This window comes from Pan paniscus, chromosome 16 (assembly GCF_029289425.2).
Source record: "Pan paniscus chromosome 16, NHGRI_mPanPan1-v2.0_pri, whole genome shotgun sequence".
Taxonomy (NCBI): domain Eukaryota; kingdom Metazoa; phylum Chordata; class Mammalia; order Primates; family Hominidae; genus Pan; species Pan paniscus.
In genome coordinates this window covers 47,244,161-47,262,771 of record NC_073265.2, presented here as the reverse complement: position 1 = coordinate 47,262,771, position 18,611 = coordinate 47,244,161, and the positions used below count along the sequence as shown (strand labels likewise).

General features: G+C 38.4%; 1 protein-coding gene and 1 pseudogene across 5 annotated transcripts in view; both read left to right on the top strand.

Moving 5' to 3' along the window:
* ALDH1A2 (aldehyde dehydrogenase 1 family member A2) overlaps positions 1 to 18,611 on the top strand; it is a 180,435-nt gene that overhangs the window by 114,372 nt on the left and 47,452 nt on the right. For all 5 annotated transcript variants that reach the window (XR_008621184.3, XR_008621183.3, XM_055098816.3 and 2 more), the window contains exons 5-7: positions 1,434 to 1,495; positions 3,511 to 3,639; positions 3,766 to 3,879. Coding sequence is in view for 3 of the 5 variants with exons in the window: in XM_055098816.3 (XP_054954791.1) it covers positions 1,434 to 1,495; positions 3,511 to 3,639; positions 3,766 to 3,879 (305 nt within the window). In the remaining 2 variants the exon portion in view is untranslated. The remainder of the gene's footprint in view (positions 1 to 1,433; positions 1,496 to 3,510; positions 3,640 to 3,765; positions 3,880 to 18,611) is intronic.
* On the top strand, positions 15,097 to 17,644 carry LOC100978226 (calponin-2-like; annotated as a pseudogene).

Here is an 18,611-nt window from a genome sequence, read left to right as displayed (position 1 = left end):
AGTAACATTGTTTATTGAGCCCATGGAATAACCTGCAGCCACTAAAAAGACGTCCTAGCTTTACAGGAAAAAAAAAAAGTGGGAAAAACAAAATATAAAAGACTGAATAATATCCCGTTTGTATAAAAAAAAAAGAGGATAAAAGGATCCTATAAATACTTGTATGTGAATAAAAGTTCCTTGAAAAGAGGAAACAGATAATTATGGCAAGAGGGGGTAGAGATCAGAGATCCAGAGGATAGAGAGTGACACTGGGAGAGTAAGAGAGAGAGAGAGAGGCCAAGACTTTAATTTAATTATTTAAAAAATAAATAATTTTGAATATGTCAAAACAATTTTGTGTGATAAATGTGATTTAGGTGTGTTGAGAGACAGTGATAAACAATCTGATTCATATCGCTTCTCTTTTCCCGACCCACACAGTCCTCCTGTCCCCACCTTCATTTCCACCCATAATAGTTATGCTTTCATGAATATTAGCTGAGTGTTTTCACTTGCCTTAGGGGACTGCTTTTGAGAGAGAAAACAAGTATCAGTGAAGTGGCCTAAGGGCCGGCAGTGGAGGGAAAAATAAAGACCTTGCCCAGTATTTAAAATGAAAAGCTATCTGCTAAAAATGAGCCATTCTTTGGTAATTTTAATTAACCATTTAAAATAATTCAGATAAAAGCAATGACATTTTCCTAAAGATGAATTTGGTTTGGACTTCCTGTATAATTATTTCAGTTGCCTATTACTCCTGTAAGGAAAACAAGGTTATTAAGTTTTTCTGAAGCTCTTTTTCTTTTAGCCCCTAGGACATTCTCATTTCTATGTCTAGTTTGGGGGCAGACGCTTTGGATTATTGATGGAGTTCTTTTTAGAAATGGACTTTTACCTTCTTTAAATAGCCCTGGACATGCCTATGTCTCATCACTACCCAGGAAGTACATTTTGACACCTGGATTGAGTTATGAAATATATCTTTTACTCCTCACTTTTTCCAGTTGCCGAGCATTTTAAATTTGCCCAATAGCATTTTACTTAGTTTATTTTAATACTTCAGAAAGTTATTTAAAGGTTTGTTGACTCAGTTTTTAAATCAAACAACTGTTCTACATGTTATTTTAATATTTAACATGAAATTCAGTTTTTACATATTTTTCAGCTGTCCCCTTTGCCACCCTGAGGACTTCTTGTATCATAAATTTGTCCTTCATTTTGCCTTAGAGATCCTTTCCTCAGTACTGCATTTGGGTGTCTGAGAGATATATCCAGAAATATGCTATGTCCAGTGTTAGGCTTCTACCAGCTTTCATGCACGGTTGAGTAGGATGTTTTTTCAAGTTTATTTCTGTTTGTTTGTTTTTTTTTTTGCAGCCACCAAAGTTCTCCCTTTGCATTTTTTTTCCTAATCTAAACTTTCTGGGAGTGACCATGCTTGTTTCTTTCAGATGGAGACTATTTTACCTTTACAAGACATGAACCCATTGGAGTGTGCGGACAGATCATCCCAGTGAGTGTATTTCCTCGCACCTCGTATTTATTTTCATTTGACCCAGTTCTCTTAAAGACACATAAAACATGGTCCTCAGCGATGTGTGTTTTCCATTACTGGAGGAAAAAAAACTGAGCTCATGTTGTTGACATATCTTTAACAGCCTCCCTGCAAATGCTTATTTGAACAGGTTAATAGGGTTTCAGCTCTGTTACCAGGAGTTGAATTCTCAAGTCATGGAATTCTCATGATTAAAATAAGCAAAGCACAGTGTATTAATAACCTGCCCTTGGTTATTATGTCCCTTCTGCTTATGGAAAATTAATGCTTTGTTATAGTTGTTTATTTTTTAGAACTGTGACTCACCATCCTTCCAGGCATATTATTTTATATGATCTTTTAATACCATTCTTTCCCACTGTTTCTTTTCTCAAGAATCTAGATAGAAGATGCTACAGAAGACCCAGCACTACAGTTAACATCACAGTCATAATTGAAACCATGCCGAGCTGTTATGTGTCTTGTAAAGAGAAATAGATGTAGTGCTTAGTGTTTGGATTGGAACATTAAACATTGTCCCTTTGTTCCTCTCTGTCTCTCATACACACCCTTGGTACAATACAAAACATGACCGTAGCTTTTAACAGTACTAGCTAATAGTTCTGGCAGGGATTTCAAGGGGATGCTCAAAGTAAACTCTTATAGTATAGACAAGAAGTTTTCTTTTTTCAAAGTACAGATAACTTTTTTCAAAGTACAGATAACTCAAGATAATCTTTGGCATTGGGAACCAAAGATGTGGGGAAGAAATAATATTTGTTTGAATAATTGATGAATCCCAGGTTACTGTGAAATTTATTAGAGAATGCCAAGGGAAAATGAGAGGTTTGATTTAAGTTCTCTTGCTCTTAAAGGCCCTGGGGAAATCCTACTTGGACCAGCTCTGGGATGAGGTCTGTCACCTTCCTCGTAGGATTCAAACTTACTTTTCTTGCCCTTGCCCAGACTCTCAACGCTGCAGCTTCACTGACAGGACAAGAGCTGCTTGTCAGCCAGCTCTGGCTCAATTACTGCACTTTAAGATTTATACACTGTAGATGGAATTAAAACATTACGGTGGACTCCCAAGTTTATAAACAACTAAGGGGAAAAGAAATTGGGTGTTTGGTGAAGGCAAGACACTTGTATATTTTTGCAAGCTTGCCAGAGCCAGTGAGAAGCCTTGAAGGATGGCAGCTGAGATGCTTCAGGCAGAAACACATTGTGGTCAAGGGCTGAAGCCAGGGGATGAGGATTTCTGTTTTCTTTCTTAATGAAATTATCAATGACACCTGATAGTACTGAGGCTCATGCCTGAGCTTATGACAATACAAGCTTAATATCTTTTTAAAATCAGTTTAAACCATTTTAGACCCCAACCTCATCTACTCATGTAAATGTTACTGTAGTCTCCAATAGCTTCTTTTACAGTGGAAAAGAGACAAATGAAAATTTTTGCATACTCATCAGTATATGCAGTTTATTTTTTGTAGTCATATATGTTTGTGACAATGCATGTATCTAAAGAAAAAGTACTACCTTGAAATACACATTGACTTAACTACAACTCAGTTAGAATTTTCTAGTTTTTCCATGTTGAAGAGCTTTCATACCAGTGTGAAAATTGTGATGTAAAAATCTCAGATGCAAGAAAAGTTTTCATACACGAGAACTTATTGGAACCAAAGCCTAATTAAAAAAAACATAAAAACAAAACAAAACAAAGAAGTAACAAAACTCCCTTTTCACAGTGGGATTTCTTTTGGTGGGTAGTTGGAGTATAGTAATTGGTTGGTCAGAGAGAAAAGGAGAGATTTCCAAGGTCAGTGCTATTCTATTCTTAATGAAGTAATTGAAAATCCAAACATCTGTACTTTGTAGTGGACAAGATTTATGTCGAGGACTAGTTTGAGAAATATGAGAAGTCACAGCTTGAAAACAAAGTAGTGGAAGAATATTTTTCCATCTATCAACTTTGAGTTTTTTCCTTTCAGTGGAACTTCCCCCTGCTGATGTTTGCCTGGAAAATAGCTCCAGCTTTGTGCTGTGGCAATACAGTAGTTATTAAGCCAGCAGAGCAAACACCACTCAGTGCACTCTACATGGGAGCCCTCATCAAGGAGGTAAGAGAAACGGACTTCGGGAGTGCTTCTGACTCCCCTTACAGCTGGAGCCTACTAGAGCATATCTCATTTAACATGATGCATCAGCTTTCATCAGCCACGTTTCCTCCTGTTCTGTTTTCTTAGGCTGGCTTTCCTCCCGGGGTCATCAATATTTTGCCAGGATATGGGCCAACGGCTGGGGCAGCAATAGCTTCTCACATTGGCATAGACAAGATTGCATTCACAGGGTCTACTGAGGTAGGTATCTGAAAAACCAGGGCTTGAGGAACAGTCTTGCAAATGAGTTGAGGGGTTACAAAAACAATAAAACTCGTACCCATAGGCTAGACACCAAAAGGGCAGTGAGTACCCAAGCCCACAAAGGATAACATTGGTGTCATAGAACACTGGTGGATGTGAAAGCAAAGGCACATAGGGACCATTTGACCCCACAGATATCTGAGCATTTTTGCGATACCATCTGTGTAAGAACTATCCCAGAATGTGGGGTTCTAGACACTTTGTTGAATAGCGGCAGAAGCAAGTTAAGAAGCTGGAAATCTAAACTAGTCTCTGGCAAGGATAAGAATGGAGACACAAGCTTTCCCTTCTCATTGTTTGGACAGGTCCTGTAGGTGCAATTGGCAACTCACTATACCCCATGAACCTTAAGAGATGATATAGAGCAGGGCTCAGCACATTTTTTTTCTGTAGATAGTAAATGTAAATTTTGGAGGCAACGTGGTCTCTGTTGCAACTACTCAGCCATGCCATAGTATCACCAAACAGTCATAGATAATATTGAGCGTGGCTATGTGCCAATTAAAGTTTATTTATGGACATGGAAATTGGAATTTTTACATAATTTTTATGGATTACAAATGCTAATCTTTTTATTGTTTCTAGACATTTAAACATGCAAAAACTGTTTTTAGCTTGTAGGCCATACCAAAACAGCAGGGTATATTTGACCCATGGGCCATAGTTTACAGATCCCTGTTACAGAGTCACAAGTCAGCTTAAGAAGATTTATAAATGTTACTCAAATATCTCTGATCCAGGTAACAGATGATAGGAAAGTCTGATTGATTGTTTCAAGTAGAACCTCACAGATGATATCATCATTGAACAAAGGATGTCTGCAGGTCTAGAACAGTGCTATCTAATAGAATGAGAGCAACATTTGTCATTTAAAATAAGCTAGTAGCCACATTAAAAAATACGTGAAATTAATGTTAATAACTTTAATCCAGTATTTTCAAAATATTACAACATATAATCACTATAAGTTATTAATACAATATTTTGCATTCTTTTTCGTATGCATTCTTTGAAATATGGTATGTGTTTTACATTGACAGCACATCTCTTCAGACTAGCCACATTTCACGTTCTCCATTGCCATGAGTGCTACCGTATTGGACAGCACAGATCTAGAAACATTTTATCAGTTGATACAGAGTTAATTATACTTGGTTAAACTGACTCACAGTAGTAAATTTAATAAAAGATATATTAATAAACTTGAATATTAATTCAGTTAGATTACTGAGTTTTGTGTTTGTCGAGTTAACCTTGTTTGTTTCCAAATATTTTATTCTAGTTGTATTTGTTATTGTAATTTTGCAGTTTAATGAAATATTTAAGCCAAAATGTATGAAAGGGAATTATTAATTATTCTAAAGTTTAATGCTTTGAAAATATTTGCTAAAGGCTAGATGCTAAGAAAAACTAAAGATGCAATCAATTTAAGACAACTGTAAAAGACTGGGGAAAAATATAAACCTAGATAGAATGGGCACCTGGAATTGCTTTGCAAATGTTCTTAAGTCCTTACTTCACTTTAAAGAAATTGAAACCAGAAATCATAAATAATAATTTAGGGGTGTGATTTAATCAGAAGAGACAGGTGGACCCATGATTAAGTAAAGTTCTTGGTTCTATATCAAAAGACTGGAGAAATGAAATATTTAAAGTATCTTTTTCTGCTTTAACCTTTTTCTGTTGATCAACCAATGGTCCTGATTGAGTCAGTCAAGAGGCTTCTATTGTGTAATTTTTTTTTTTTTTTTTTTTTTTTGAGATGGAGTTTCACTCTTTTGCCTAGGCTGGATTGAAGTGGCACAATCTTGGCTCACAGCAACCTCCGCCCCCGAGGTTCAAGCGATTCTCCTGCCTCAGCCTCCCAAGTAGCTGGGATTATAGGCACCCACCACCATGCCCGGCTAATTTTCGTATTTTTAGTAAAGACGGGGGTTTTGCCATGTTGGCCAAGCTGGTCTCGAACTCCTGTCCTCAGGTAATTCACCTGCCTTGGCCTCCCAAAGTGCTAGGATTACAGGCATGAGCCACGGTGTCCGGCCTATTGTGTAACTTTTTAAATGAAAAATGACAGCATAATATGTCAAACAAGAGATAACACCTTGTCATGTTAGTACCTACATCTCCGGCATTTATTTTTAACAGCTGCATAGAATACTCTTGCATCAGTATATCATCATTTAATCCTATATTAATATACACTTGAGGGTGGTTTTTCCACTAATTTTTCCTATTAAACAGACTACTGAAATAAAAACCTTTGGAGACCCAAGAAAAATTTTACTTGTAAATCTGTAACTGTATACACACATGTATACACACACGTATATGTGTACATATTAGATGCTCAGTTGGATATGGTTCTAGAAGTGGAATTGCAAAATAAAAACATATTTACAACTTGCTTACCAAGAAGGCCTTAGAGTAATGGTTTCATTTATAAGAGGTTAGGTATGTTAATCTTTTGTTTGTTGTAGAATTTGAAAATATGTTTGTTCTTTGCTTTTTAATTTTTTTTAAAACAGTTGTTTGCCATGTGCAGGTATTAAATTCTCATGTAGTCTTCTCCTTTAGTCTTTCTCTGACAGCTTCTGGATTTCCTGTCATTTTTGAACAAACCCCTTTAAGATTATACAAACGGCCCTTAATATTTTCTTTCAGTACTTTTATGGTTTTGTTGTTTAAATCTTTAATCTGGTTGGAATTTATTTTCATGTATAATGAAAGGTGAGGGTTGTTTGTTTATAAATGAATGTTTAGTTACTTCAAAACAATTTATTAAACAGTCTACCCCTTTGCAACTCATCTGAATATAACATTACATGATACATTTCCATATATACAGGTTGGAGCAAAAGTAATTTGATTAATGGCAAAAACTGCAATGACTTTTGCACCAAACTATATAGGAAATTTCTGTTTTAGAGCTCATAATTTTTTCTGTTCTTTCACTAGTACCAGACTGCCTTAATTACTAGGTTTTATAAGATATGTTACTATAATATAGGCAACATACCCTCTTATTCAGTTTTTCAAAGCCCATTTACTCTTTTAGAAGAAATTTCAAACCGATTTTCTAAGTTCCCTTATGTTACTCTAAAAAACTTTGATTGGAATTTTGATTGGCATAACATTACATATCCATATTAAAATGAGGAAAAATGCTATCTTTACCATATTGACTCCTCATCTAGGAATATGATATAATATGATAAAAATCTCTTCAATTATTTGTTGTAATGTTCATCACTGATGTCATCATATAGGTGTTAGGAATTTCTTGATAAATTAACTTCTAGCATTTAATGTTTTCTTCCAAGATATTTCAGTCTAAAAACGAGTAACATTTTTGAGATGGAGTCTTGCCCTGTCACCCAGGCTGGAGCGCAATGGCGTGATCTCGGCTCCCTGAAACCTCTGCCTCCCAGGTTCAAGTGATTCGTAGCTGGGACTACAGGCACGCACCACCATGCCTGGCTAATTTTTTTATCTTAAGTAGAGATGGGGTTTCACCATGTTGGCTAGGCTGGTCTTGAACTCCTGACCTCATGATCCACCAGCCTCAGCCTCCCAAAATGCTGGGATTACAGGTGTGAGCCACTGCGCCCGGCAAATAAGTCACAATACTGGCAAATAAGTCACAATATCAGGTAGTGGAAGTTAAAATGAATAAATGGAATCTCCTCTTTCAGGCCAGACAAGAAGCCACATAGTGAGTCCATAAAACCATAAGTGCTTATTGCAAGGCAGCTTGGGTTCAAATCTGTTTTGCCACTGAAGATCTTTTAACGTTTTAAATGACTTTACTGAAGTATAATTTACATACAATAAAATGCACCCATTTAAGTACCATGTATATACACCTGTGTAACCATCCGAATCAAGATGTAGATTGTTTCCATGCCTTAGAAAGATTTCTCATGCCTCTTTGCAGGTAACACCCTTGGCTTCTGGCAACCACTGATTTTTTTAAAATTAATTTTGCCTATTCTAGAATTTCATATAAATGGAATAATATCTACTCTTCGTGTTTTCATTTTTGTTGTTCAACATTCAATGTATTAATGATATGGTCGGGTCTAAAATCCCCCATTTTGATTTGTTTTCTCTTTGTCCATATTTTCCCTCTTTGTCTGCCTTCTTTTGGATGAGTTAGATAATTTTACCACTCTTTTTATTCTATTTTGCATTATTAGCTGTACCTCTTTTTAAAGTGTTTGCTTTAGTGTGTACAATACGCACCTCAATCACAGTCTACCATTAAATACTATTATGTTACTTCATATACAATGTGGTAACCATACAGCAGCATTGTTCCAATCTCATCCTTTGTTATTGTTGCCCTATAATTTACTTATACATATGTTATATGCCCCACAATACATTGCTGCTGTTTTTGTTTTAAAATTTGTTTTTTGAATAAGAATACAAAATTATTGTCTGTTTACTCACATACTTGCTATTCCTGGCCTCCTTCCTTGTTTGTGTTGTAGGCCCATTTCCTTCTGGTATCATTTTCCTTATCTGTAACGATCTTTAATGTTTCTTGTAGTGCAGGTCTACTAGTGATGACTTCTCTCAGCTTTTGTTTGTCTAAAAAATGGCTTCATTTTGTCTTCACCTTTTTTTTTTTTTTGAGGGGTCAGCCTCACTGTCGCTCAGGCTGGAGTGCAGTAGTCGCTCAGGCTCACTGCAAGCTCCGCCTCCCAGGTTTGCGCCATTCTCCTGCCTCAGCCTTCCGAGTAGCTGGGACTACAGGCACCCGCTACCATGCCTGGTTAATTTTTTTGTATTTTTAGCAGAGACGGGGTTCCACCATGTTAGCCAGGATGGTCTGGATCTCCTGACCTCGTGATCCGCCCGCCTCGGCCTCCCAAAGTGCTGGGATTACAGGCATGAGCCACTGCACCCGGCCTGTCTTCACTTTTTAATAACTAACTTTTTTTTCTGGATATAAAATTCTAATGTGACAGTTTGTGTTTTATTTTACTTTCAAGACTTCAAAGATATCATTCTGGCATGTTTCTGACTTTACTGTTTCTGATGAGATACAGCAATCATTGTTATCTTTATTTTACGGTAAGTAATGTTTCTTTTCCCCCAGACTGCTTTTGAGAGAGTTTCTTTTTGTCAGTTTTCAGCAATTTAATTGATTATGATGTACTTTTGTGTATTTTGTTGGTTCGTTAAAATTTCTGTATGTCTGTGAGTTTATAGTTTTCATCAAACTGGGAAACATTTTGACCATTATTTTTTCAAATCTTTTTTTTTTGCTTTCTACTTCCCCCTTCTGTTTACAGATATGTTAGGTCATTTGTCATTATCCCATGGGTCACTGGGACTCTTTTATTTCCAGCATTTTTTTCCTTTGTGCTTCCGGCTAGGTAACTTTCATTGTCATCTTTGACGTTCGTATATTCTTCTGTAATGCTTAATCTGCTTCAGAGATTTTGTTAAGTTCTAGAAATTCCATGATTTTTAAAATATCTTATATTTTCTTCCTCGCTACACCCCTTTATTCCTTTAAATTTGTGTAGACATCTATTTTACGATCCTTGTCTGTGGCCGGGCGTGGTGGCCCACACCTGGAATCCTAGTACTCTGGGAGGCTGAGGCAGAGGTGGATCACCTGAGGTCAGGAATCCGAGACCAACCCGGCCAACATAGTGAAACTCTATCTCTAGCCAGGCGTGATGTTGCACACCTGTAGTCTCAGCTACTCAGGAGGTTGAGGCAGGAGAATTCCTTGAACCCAGGAGGCAGAGGTTGCAGTGAGCCAAGATCACACCACCACACTCCAGCCTGGGCGATGGGAGTGAGACTCCATCTAATAATAATAATAATATAATAATGAAATCCCTGTCTGTTACTTTTCTCTGTCGTTTCTGAATTTGACTGGAGTTTTTCCTGTTTATGGGTCCTTTTTTTTTTTTTTGGTTTTTCTGTTAATTTTGAAAGGATACTGGACATTGTGACCATTATATTGCTGAACTTAGAGATTTTGTTGTTTTTCTTTAAAGAATGTCAAACTTTTTTTTTTTCTAAAAGGTAGTTAAGTTACTTGAGGTTCAGCTTGTCTCTTTTGGAACTTACCTTTAAGCTTTGTTAAGACTAGTTTTTTCTTATTAATAAGCTGAAATCCTTCTGAGGTTTCTGTTGAATGTCCCCAGTGTTCAACAAGATCTTTCTTATCTGTCTGGTCAGAATTCAGACCATCATATTCTGCTTTGGTCTCCTCATACCATACTGCAATCTAGACAGTTTCGGCACAAAAGGATTTCCTTTTCTCTAGATTCATAGTCCCATACTGCCTGATATCCAGTGTTTGAATAAAACAATTTCATATACTTTTCTAGTTGTTTATAATGGTAAAACAAGTCCAGTGTCCGTTACTCCATTACAATTAGAAGCAGAAGTCTCTCTGGCACCTTTTGATTAATTTTGATATTGTTTGATTTTCTTTAGGTTTCATGCAGATCACCTTTACAGTTAATGAGGTTACTATTTTATTTACTTCAGTTGGTCAAACCAAAGTATTAGGAATACAACCATAAGGACATACTGGATTTGGAAAAGCCCTTGATTTAATTAATTAATATTGAATATTTAAGCAGTACTTTACTCTCATAAGTAACTCCTTTTTCATCTTTGAGCTGATTTGCTTATCAGTTTAGTCTTGATTTTATAAGTTTTGCTTTGAAAAGATGGCAGTTTCTGGTCATATATGAAGATTTGTGGGGAGGACATTCTCTTTGGAGTCTATCCCTTAGGCCTTCTCAGTACCTCAAATAGTATCTTATGTATAGTAAACATACATTGTAAATATTTGTTGCTACATGAAGGAGGAAAGACTGAATTTGGTAAATAAAAACTTAATCTCAGAGCTAGAAGGTATCAGTAGAACCCTTCCCTGCTTTAAAATGCCACCATAAGCATAGGGTTTACTATTTTTTACTTCATAGCTATATAATTATGGACCAGCCACTTGGTTTTGTACAAAATTGGTTTAATAATAGCATACATACCTGTTTCTCAGGGTCATGGGAATTAAATGCAATATGAGTTTGGGAAATTTTAAGCAGTAAGCAAATGTTAGTTTGTAATATGACATCAGCATCTCAAGAAGGGAGAGAGCTCTAGGGATTGGGTGGTCTATCAAGGTTTCAAGAGAAAGAGGGATTTGAGGGTCTGTAGGATATAGATAAGTAGAGTGAATTGGGAAGAAAGGGCAGTGTTAGTCAACAACTCGAAGCAGGAGAACACAAAGTCTTGGTGGAATAACGGAATTGGGAAGGGAGTGGGGAGAAACGTTGGGAGTCAGATGAACTGGGAAATAATATGCACATCAAGGCATTGGAAATAATTCTGGGTCAAAAAATTGTGGCCAACATGTAGAAGATACCACAGACAAAGATATCACAAGAAAACTATATACCAACATCTTATGAGTATAGATGGAAAAATCCTCGACAAAATCCAGAAATATATAAAAATGATTATATACCATGACCAAGTGGGATTTATCCCAGGAATGCAAGATTGGTTTTATATATGTAAAAAATCAATGTAATACTCCATAGTAATGGAATAAAGGACAAAAACCAGGTGATCATCACAGAAGAAACGTGACAAAATCTAATACCACACAGAAACATGTACAAAAATGTTCACAGCAGTATTATTCCTAATTGCCAAAAAGTGGAAACAACTCAAATGTCCATTAAGTGATAAGCTGATTAACAAAAAGTGGTCTATCCATACAATGGAATACTATTCACCCATAAAAAGGAGTGAGGTATTTATACATGCTGCAGCCTGAATGAGCCTTGAAAACACTATACCAAATGAAAGAATCCAGTTACAAAAGACTGTATCATGTGACTGTATGAAATGTCCAGAATAGGCAAATCTATAAACAGAAAGTTGATTAGTGGTTGCAAAGGACTGGGAGAATGGAAAATGACTGCTGATGGAATATGAAGTATCTTTTTGGGGTATTTATGTCCTCAGATAGAAGTAATGGTTGTGATGGATGCACAACTGTTAATATACTAAAATCCACTGAATTGTACACATCAAAAGAGTGGATTTTATGGTATATGAGTTATATCTCAAGCTATGAAAAATCAATTAATTTTACAAAGTATTAAAGTCTTTACATTTTGGATATTAATAGCCAACATTGATTTAGCACTTACTTTGTGTCAAGTACCTGCTAAATGCTTTGAATACATTATTACAGCAACCCTACAGCATTGAGCAAAGTGTGGCTAAGAGGGGTTAAATTACCTGCCCAGAGTTATATGCTAGTAAGTTGTAGGGCTGAGAGTCACACCCAGGGCCTATATTCCATATTACAGTGGTACACTGCCTCCCAGGCTAAGGGACTATACACCCTCCCATAGGAGAGAGCCATTAAAATTCGGAGTGACATATTAATGGAGGTACTTAGGAAGGATAATTTCTCAGTGCAGCATGCTTAGGTCATAGACACATTGTAACTCCTTTTTTTCCTAAAATTCACTTCAAAATTGCCTCTTTAGCCTCTTTAAATTCCATTTGTTACAGCGTTTCCATTTGACACTGTCTGATATAGGACATGAAAATTTAAAACTTAAGTTGTTTCCAGTCAATTCCACAAACATTTATCAAGCACTTACGTGTCTAGCAATATGCTAGATCTTGGAGAGGCAAAGGTGGTGTTTTATGTGATTCAGTCTAGCCCAAGAGATAATCTGTGAATATGTAACCATTAGAGTGTGGTGTGTTATGGGAGCATGGAGAGAAGAGGAGAATTCTCTGCATCATTACCTAAAAATGTCATGATTTTCAAGATAAGATCAAGGACAAAACTAAAGTTCTGTCATTTAATATAATTTTCAAATGTATCTGTATCTAGGAGAAATGCCATTAGTTGAAGATATTTACATTTGAATGAAAAGCTACTTTATTCAAAGATAAAAGTATTTTAAGAAAAAGATAATTCTCCATCTTAATTCCACAGTTGTTAATAGTCACAACTGGCAAGAATTTAAGGCTGTCTTCCTTTTCTCTTACCACTAATCTCTTTGGAGAAAATGGAACTGTAGTTTTATGGGAACCAAAATACAAAAAGAACTTCGAGGAAAGGAATGCTAGCTGTGAGGACCCTCGTGAGTCCTCAAGGACTCACAATGTGTTATTTGATATTGGCAGATAACAAATAGTGGTATCATTTATTCTCAACATCATTTCCTATGCCAGATATTAAAGAATCAGCACTTTGTAAAAGCTCGATACGTATTTTGCTGGAAGGTAGGATGGGATATTAGGTTTCACTGTTTCCTTTCAATAGCAAATGCAGTTTTGTTGTCATTCCTGCATTTGTACTTTTAACAGTCATTTAAACACCAGAGCTGCAGATTTTATGTGAATTCAGTGTCTATCCTTAGAAGTCTCTTTAATAGGATGTGAAAAACCTTATAGAGATGGGAAAATAAAAACAAACAACACAGCCCCAAGAACCTAAATCATACCAGATGGGACATGTTGAGAAGGGTAGTGTGTGTCTGATTTCCTAGGGTCGTTAACTCTTGGTAGGTGAGCTAACACTGAACATGACATGCTCAGTGACTGCTAAACATGTAGCCTCAGTGTTCTAGTGAGAGTAGTTAATAGTCAGGGGGTACCAAAGTGTGTAAAAGCTGGAGAAAATACTAGGTTTTCCTCAACAGTGATTTCCCATGAATCATCTTTTTACACTTCAGATTATATTATTCTTAACCACATTTAGGGCAAGTAATGTCCATCTACAAAACTATGCAGATGGCTTGTCATAAGCAAAGATAATTCCCAAGCTGAACAGTAAATGATCAATCTGATTAAGCTAATTATCAACAAAGACCAACCCATAAAATTTAACGTTACTTTAGGATTTTTACAGCATTAATGTAGTTCAGCCTGAGTTAATTTCTCTTCATCCTTTACTTAGAGTCTCTTAAAAGAAAACAAAGTACTCCTCAGTGCTTTCTTAAAATGAAAGTTTGACAGAATAGTATATCACAACTCTATAGTTTGCCTCTCTCTAAACCAACTAAAGGAAATCATCACTTTTTCAGTAAGTTTTGAACATAGTCTTCAAATCATACTAAAGGAATCAAGATTAAATATGTCAGTCATATCAGAAAACTAGACAACTTAAACATCTATTATACTTGAGTGGATTCATTCACATTACATGTTATTATTTAATCTTTCCAGGCCTCAGATATCCCAGCTGTAGATTAGAGATGATTGTACCTACCTCATGGATTGTGAGGATGAAAGATGATTTGAATGTGTTCCCCAGAAAGAGTGTGTTTGTTATTTAATCTACAATGCAATAGTGTTGAGATGGGCACTAGTGAGGGGTGTTTAGGTGGGTACTAATCTGTTAACCCACATTAATAGATTAATGCCATTATAAAAGGGCTTGAGATTGCACATTGAATCTCGTGCTGTCTTGTCGTCTCTTGCTCTTCCATCTTTCACCATGGGATGACACCACAGGAAGTCGTTCACCACATGTGGGTCTCTCAACCTTGGACTTCCCAGCCTCTCGAACTGTAAGAAATAAATTTCCTTTCTCTATTAGGTATCCAGTCTGGGACATTATAGCTAAACTGAATGGACTAAGAAAAGCTAGTATATCTAGAGTGTTTAGCACTGGATCTAATTCTTAGTAAAGTGTCAGTAAATATTAACTGTCATTGTTTTCTATTTATTTTTAAAATGAAGTTTATGGGACAATTAATGCTTGGGGAAGTGTGGTATAATAGATGAGGCACTGGATTTGATCCACAAATCATGGATCAAATTCCAGCTTTCCTGCTGTGTGACTTTTGGCAAATTGTTTAGTCTGTTCTTTCATGTCTTCTTCCATTAGTAAGGCCTATGAATCACTCCTTACAGGCTCATTTGAAGATTGAAATAATGTATTTGAAAGTTCCAAGCATATTGCTTGGCATATAGTAAGAATTCAGTAACTATTAGGTGAATCTGAAACTTCCATTTTCAAATAATATATTTGTCAATAACTACATTCTGCTCTCCTCTGGCAGCTTTACTCTCCTTTCGTTTATTTTGTAGCTTTTGTAAATATTTTACAAATATTTTTGGCCACCAGTCAGTGTTTGTGTGTGTGTGTTTGTGTGTTTGCTCTTCTATTTCACTTCTTGGAAGACTGCCTTCGTGCTTGCTTGGATAAAATGATTATGAATCCTTTTTCTTTTTTGGTAAAATAGTGTACTAGATTTAGAATACAGTGCAGGAACCCAGGAGCTGGTTTTTTGAAAAGATAAACAAGATAGACCACTAGCCAGACTAATAAAAAAAGAGAAAAGAATCAAATAGACACAATAAGAAACGATAGAGGGGTTATCACCACGGATCCCACAGAAATACAAACTACCATCAGAGAATACTGTAAGACTAAACCAGGAAGAAGTTGAATCCCTGAACAGACCAACAATAGGCTCTGAAATTGAGGCAATAATTAATAGCCTACCAACCAAAAAAAAAAAGCCCAGGACCAGACGGATTCACAGCTGAATTCTACCAGAGGTACAAAGAAGAGGTGGTACCATTCCTTCTGAAACAATTCCAAACAATAGAAAAAGAGGGACTCCTCCCTAACTCATTTTATGAGGCCAGCATCATCCTGATACCAAAACCTGGCAGAGACACAACAAAAAAAGAAAATTTCAGGCCAATATCCCTGATGAACAATCCAGCAGCACATCAAAAAGCTTATCCACCCCTGTCCCGTGTGGCCCCATCCCGCAGCCTGCCAGCCATGAGTTCCACGCAGTTCAACAAAGGCGTCTAGTATGGGCTGTCAGCCGAGGTCAAGAACTGGCTCCTGCCCAAATATGACCCCCAGAAGGAGGCAGAGCTCCGCAGCTGGATCAAGGGACTCACCGGCATCTCCACTGACCCTGACTTCCAGAAGAGCCTGAAGGACGGGATTATCTTATGCATACTCATGAACAAGCTGCAGCCGGCCTCAGTCCCCAAGATCAACCACTCCATGCAGAAGTGGCACCAGCTGGAAAACCTCTCCAACTTCGTCAAGGCTGTAGTCAGCTATGACATGAACCCCATGGACCTGTTCGAGGCCAACAACCTATTTGAGAGTGGGAACATGAGGCACATGCAGGTGTCTCTTTTTGCCCTAGCAGGGAAGGTCAAGACTAAGAGGCCACAGAGCGGGGTGGACATTGGCATCAAGTACTCAGAGAAGCAGGAGCAGAACTTCAGTGACGCCGCCATGAAGGCTGGCCAGTGCGTCATCGGGCTGCAAATGGGCACCAACAAATGTACCAGCCAGTTGGGCATGACCGTGTATGGCGTGAGGAGGCATCTGTGTGACCCCAAGAATCACATCCTGCCCCCCCATGGACCACTCGACCATTGGCCTCCAGATGGGTACAAATAAGTGTGCCAGCCAGGTGAGCATAACAGCTCCTGGGACGTGGCAGCACATCTATGACACCAAGCTGGGAACCGACAAGTGTGATAATTCCTCCATGTCCCTGCAGATGGGCTACACCCAGGGTACCAACCATAGTAGCCAGGTCTTTGGCCTGGGCCAGCATATATGTGACCCCAAGTACTGCCTGCCAGGCACAGTGGCTGACGGGGCTCCCTTAGGTGCTGGCAACTGCCTGGGCCCAGGAGAGGTCCCTGAATATCCCCCTTACTACCAGGAGGAGGCTGGCTACTGAGGCTCCCAGCACACTCTCTCCCCACATTATCTCCCTGTCTGGGTTTTTGGGTTTTTCTGTGTTTTCATCTTTTTTTTGTTAACCTGTTCAGTGCTGCCAATCAACCGAGGGTCTGTGAGTGGCAACGTGGAATCAGGCAGCAGGGCTTTCTTCCCCCTTGCCTTGGTCCTTCGCAGGACTGAGCCACCAGGCTGTGGAGGAGAAGGGGTCAAGGCCATATCCCAATATGTGTATGGTGAGGGTCCCTGCTGGCACGTCCAGGCTGTCAGCAGAGCTGTGCCGGGGAGAAGAGACCTGGGCTTGGAGGGAACCAGTACCCGGAGGTTTCCAGTTGCCTTGCCTCTTCCCACTTTTGTCAGCCGATCAGTTTGTGGTTTCTATACCTGCAAAAGTTTCAGGATGCATTAACAAAAGAAAAATACATTTTTTTTTCCTGAGGAATGGGGTGGGGACAGTGGAGAGGGTGCTGGGAAATGAGTCCCCTGGGAAAGGGGGCCTGTCTGTGATGCTAAATATCTCAGGCTCCCAAGTGGCTGGATTTCCCTAGGACCCTCAGACCAACAGACCTCAGACCTGCCTCAGGGCCCAGTGGGGAAAGTGAGGCCTGTACAAGGAAGTGGATGCTGAGTGGTTGGGCCTAATCCCCCCAACTCCCCACACCACCACCACTGTGGCCTCAGTAGGGTTTTTTTTTTAGTAGTTGTTGCCCAGTCTGGAGTGCAGTGGCATGATCTTGGCTCACTGCACCTCCACCTCCTGAGCTCAAGGGATTCTCCTGCCTCAGCCCCCCAAGTATCTGGGATTACAGACATGTGCCACCATGCTTGGCTACTTTTGTATTTTTAGTAGAGACGAGGTTTCACCATGTTAGCCAGGCTGGTCTCAAACACCTGGCCTCAGGTAATCCACGCACCTTGGCCTCCCTAAGTGCTGAGATTACAGGCGTGAGCCACCGTGCCTGGCCCTTTAGTAGGTTTTAAGGAGCCCCAGCCCTTCTCCCCTTCTGGGCCTGACCAGCTATACTGCTCCATCTCCCCCAGCCACATGCCCCTCCAAGTACTGCACAGGGACCCCCCACGCAGGGGCCCTGCTCCATGAGATAATGTGAAATATGACTGTGGACCAAACACAATAAAACCTCTGTAAGGAAAAAAAAAATCTTATCCACCACAATCCAGTCGGCTTTATCCCTGCTATGCAAGGCTGGTTCAACATATGCAGATCAATAAATGTAATATATCACAAACAGAACCAATGACAAAAACCACATGATTATCTCAGCAGATACAGAAAAGGCCTTCAATAAAATTCAATACCCCTTCATGCTAAAAATCCAATAAATTAGGTATTGATGGACCATATCTCAATTAGAGCTATTTAAGACAAACCCACAGGCAACATCGTACTGAATGGACAAAAGCTGGAAGCATTCCCTTTGAAAACTGGCACAAGAAAAGGATGCCCTCTCTCACCACTCCTATTCAGCATAGTATTGGAAGTTCTGGTCAGGGCAATCAGGCAAAAGAAAGAAATAAAGGGTATTTAGTTAGGAAGAGAGGAAGTCAAATTGTGTCTGTTTGCAGATGACATGATTGTATATTTAGAAAACCCCATAGTCTCAGCCCAAAATCTCCTTAAGCTGATAAGTAACTTGAGCAAAGTCTCAGGATACACAATCAATGTGCAAAAATCACAAGTATTCCTATACACCAATAATAGAGAACCAAGTCATGAGTGAACTCCCATTCACAATGACTATAAAGAGAATAAAATACTCAGGAATAAAACTTAGAAGAGATTGGAAGGACCTCTTCAAGGAGAACTATAAACCACTGCTCAAGGAAATGAGAGGACACAATAAATGGAAAAACATTCCATGCTCATGGTATCACAAAAATGGCCATACTGCCCAAAGTAATTTATAAA